The sequence below is a fragment of the Ciona intestinalis genome, chromosome 10 (genome assembly GCF_000224145.3).
Source record: "Ciona intestinalis chromosome 10, KH, whole genome shotgun sequence".
Classification (NCBI taxonomy): Eukaryota; Metazoa; Chordata; class Ascidiacea; order Phlebobranchia; family Cionidae; genus Ciona; species Ciona intestinalis.
Genome location: NC_020175.2, coordinates 3,547,241 through 3,548,156, shown reverse-complemented (window position 1 = coordinate 3,548,156; position 916 = coordinate 3,547,241). Strand labels below are relative to the sequence as shown.

At 30.5% G+C, this 916-nt stretch overlaps 1 protein-coding gene across 1 annotated transcript in view; it reads right to left on the bottom strand.

The window, feature by feature from the left end:
* LOC100186816 (MAPK/MAK/MRK overlapping kinase) overlaps positions 1-916 on the bottom strand; it is a 14,707-nt gene that overhangs the window by 7,413 nt on the left and 6,378 nt on the right. The window contains exons 10-11 of the mRNA XM_026836308.1: positions 767-868; positions 3-159 (exon numbers count right to left, since the gene is read on the bottom strand). Of these exons, the coding sequence (XP_026692109.1) occupies positions 3-159; positions 767-868 (259 nt within the window). The remainder of the gene's footprint in view (positions 1-2; positions 160-766; positions 869-916) is intronic.

The window sequence follows — 916 nt, the reverse complement described above, 5'->3', positions numbered from 1 at the left end:
GGGTGTCGTAATGCTTGCTTTGCAGTTATCCTTTCATCAGGGTCATACGTACACATCTTGTATATAAGTTCAATACATTGTTGTGAGGCGTGGGGAAGTAGTTTTTCAATTCCTGTTCCTTTCTTTTGAGGAAAGTCAAAGTTGATTCCTCGATTTCGACTAAAAAATGAAATATTTTTTTAAATGTTAAAATATTTGTAATTTTTTTTAATGTGAAAATTTTTTTTTACAATATTTTGAAAATGGTGTGTTAGGAAAATGTTAAACTTTAGCAGGCTGCAGGGAAGAAGAAAAATTGAATATAACTTGTATGAATGAATAAATGTATCTTATTTACCCTCGCGTGGCAGAACTACAACATCGGTTCTGTTTTGGTGATTATTTTGAAAGGATATTTTTTATTTTTTTTTAATGCGTATTTACAATTTAAAAAAGACATAATTTACCACTGGAACAGGCTGGAGCAAGATATTATATCAGGGCTCGATTCATGGAATATATCACAATGAATACATTTAATTTATACAACTATTTTTGTTGTTGACAAAAAATAATCTTTTCTTAATATTAATTTGCACTTTCTTGGGACTTATACTTTTGCCTAAGCAAAAAAAAACTCAAATTAATTTATTAATATTAATAATCTATAAAAAGAACACTGGCTAAAAATAACTTTCTGCAGTCCCCTTGCCAGTTCTTCAAAGCCACTCTAAGATTGGGTGCTTTAGACATATGAAATTAGGTCTATTTAAAGCTAGACACTCACTGTTTCATTTTATTCAGGATAGAAGCATCAGGGGTGCCAAGTACATCATGTATCTTAGATATCTGGTCAACCTCATTCGCACCAGGGAATAAAGGGTGTAAGCTGTAGAGAAAAAAATTAAATATAAATTTAAAAAGATTGCTCAAGCTT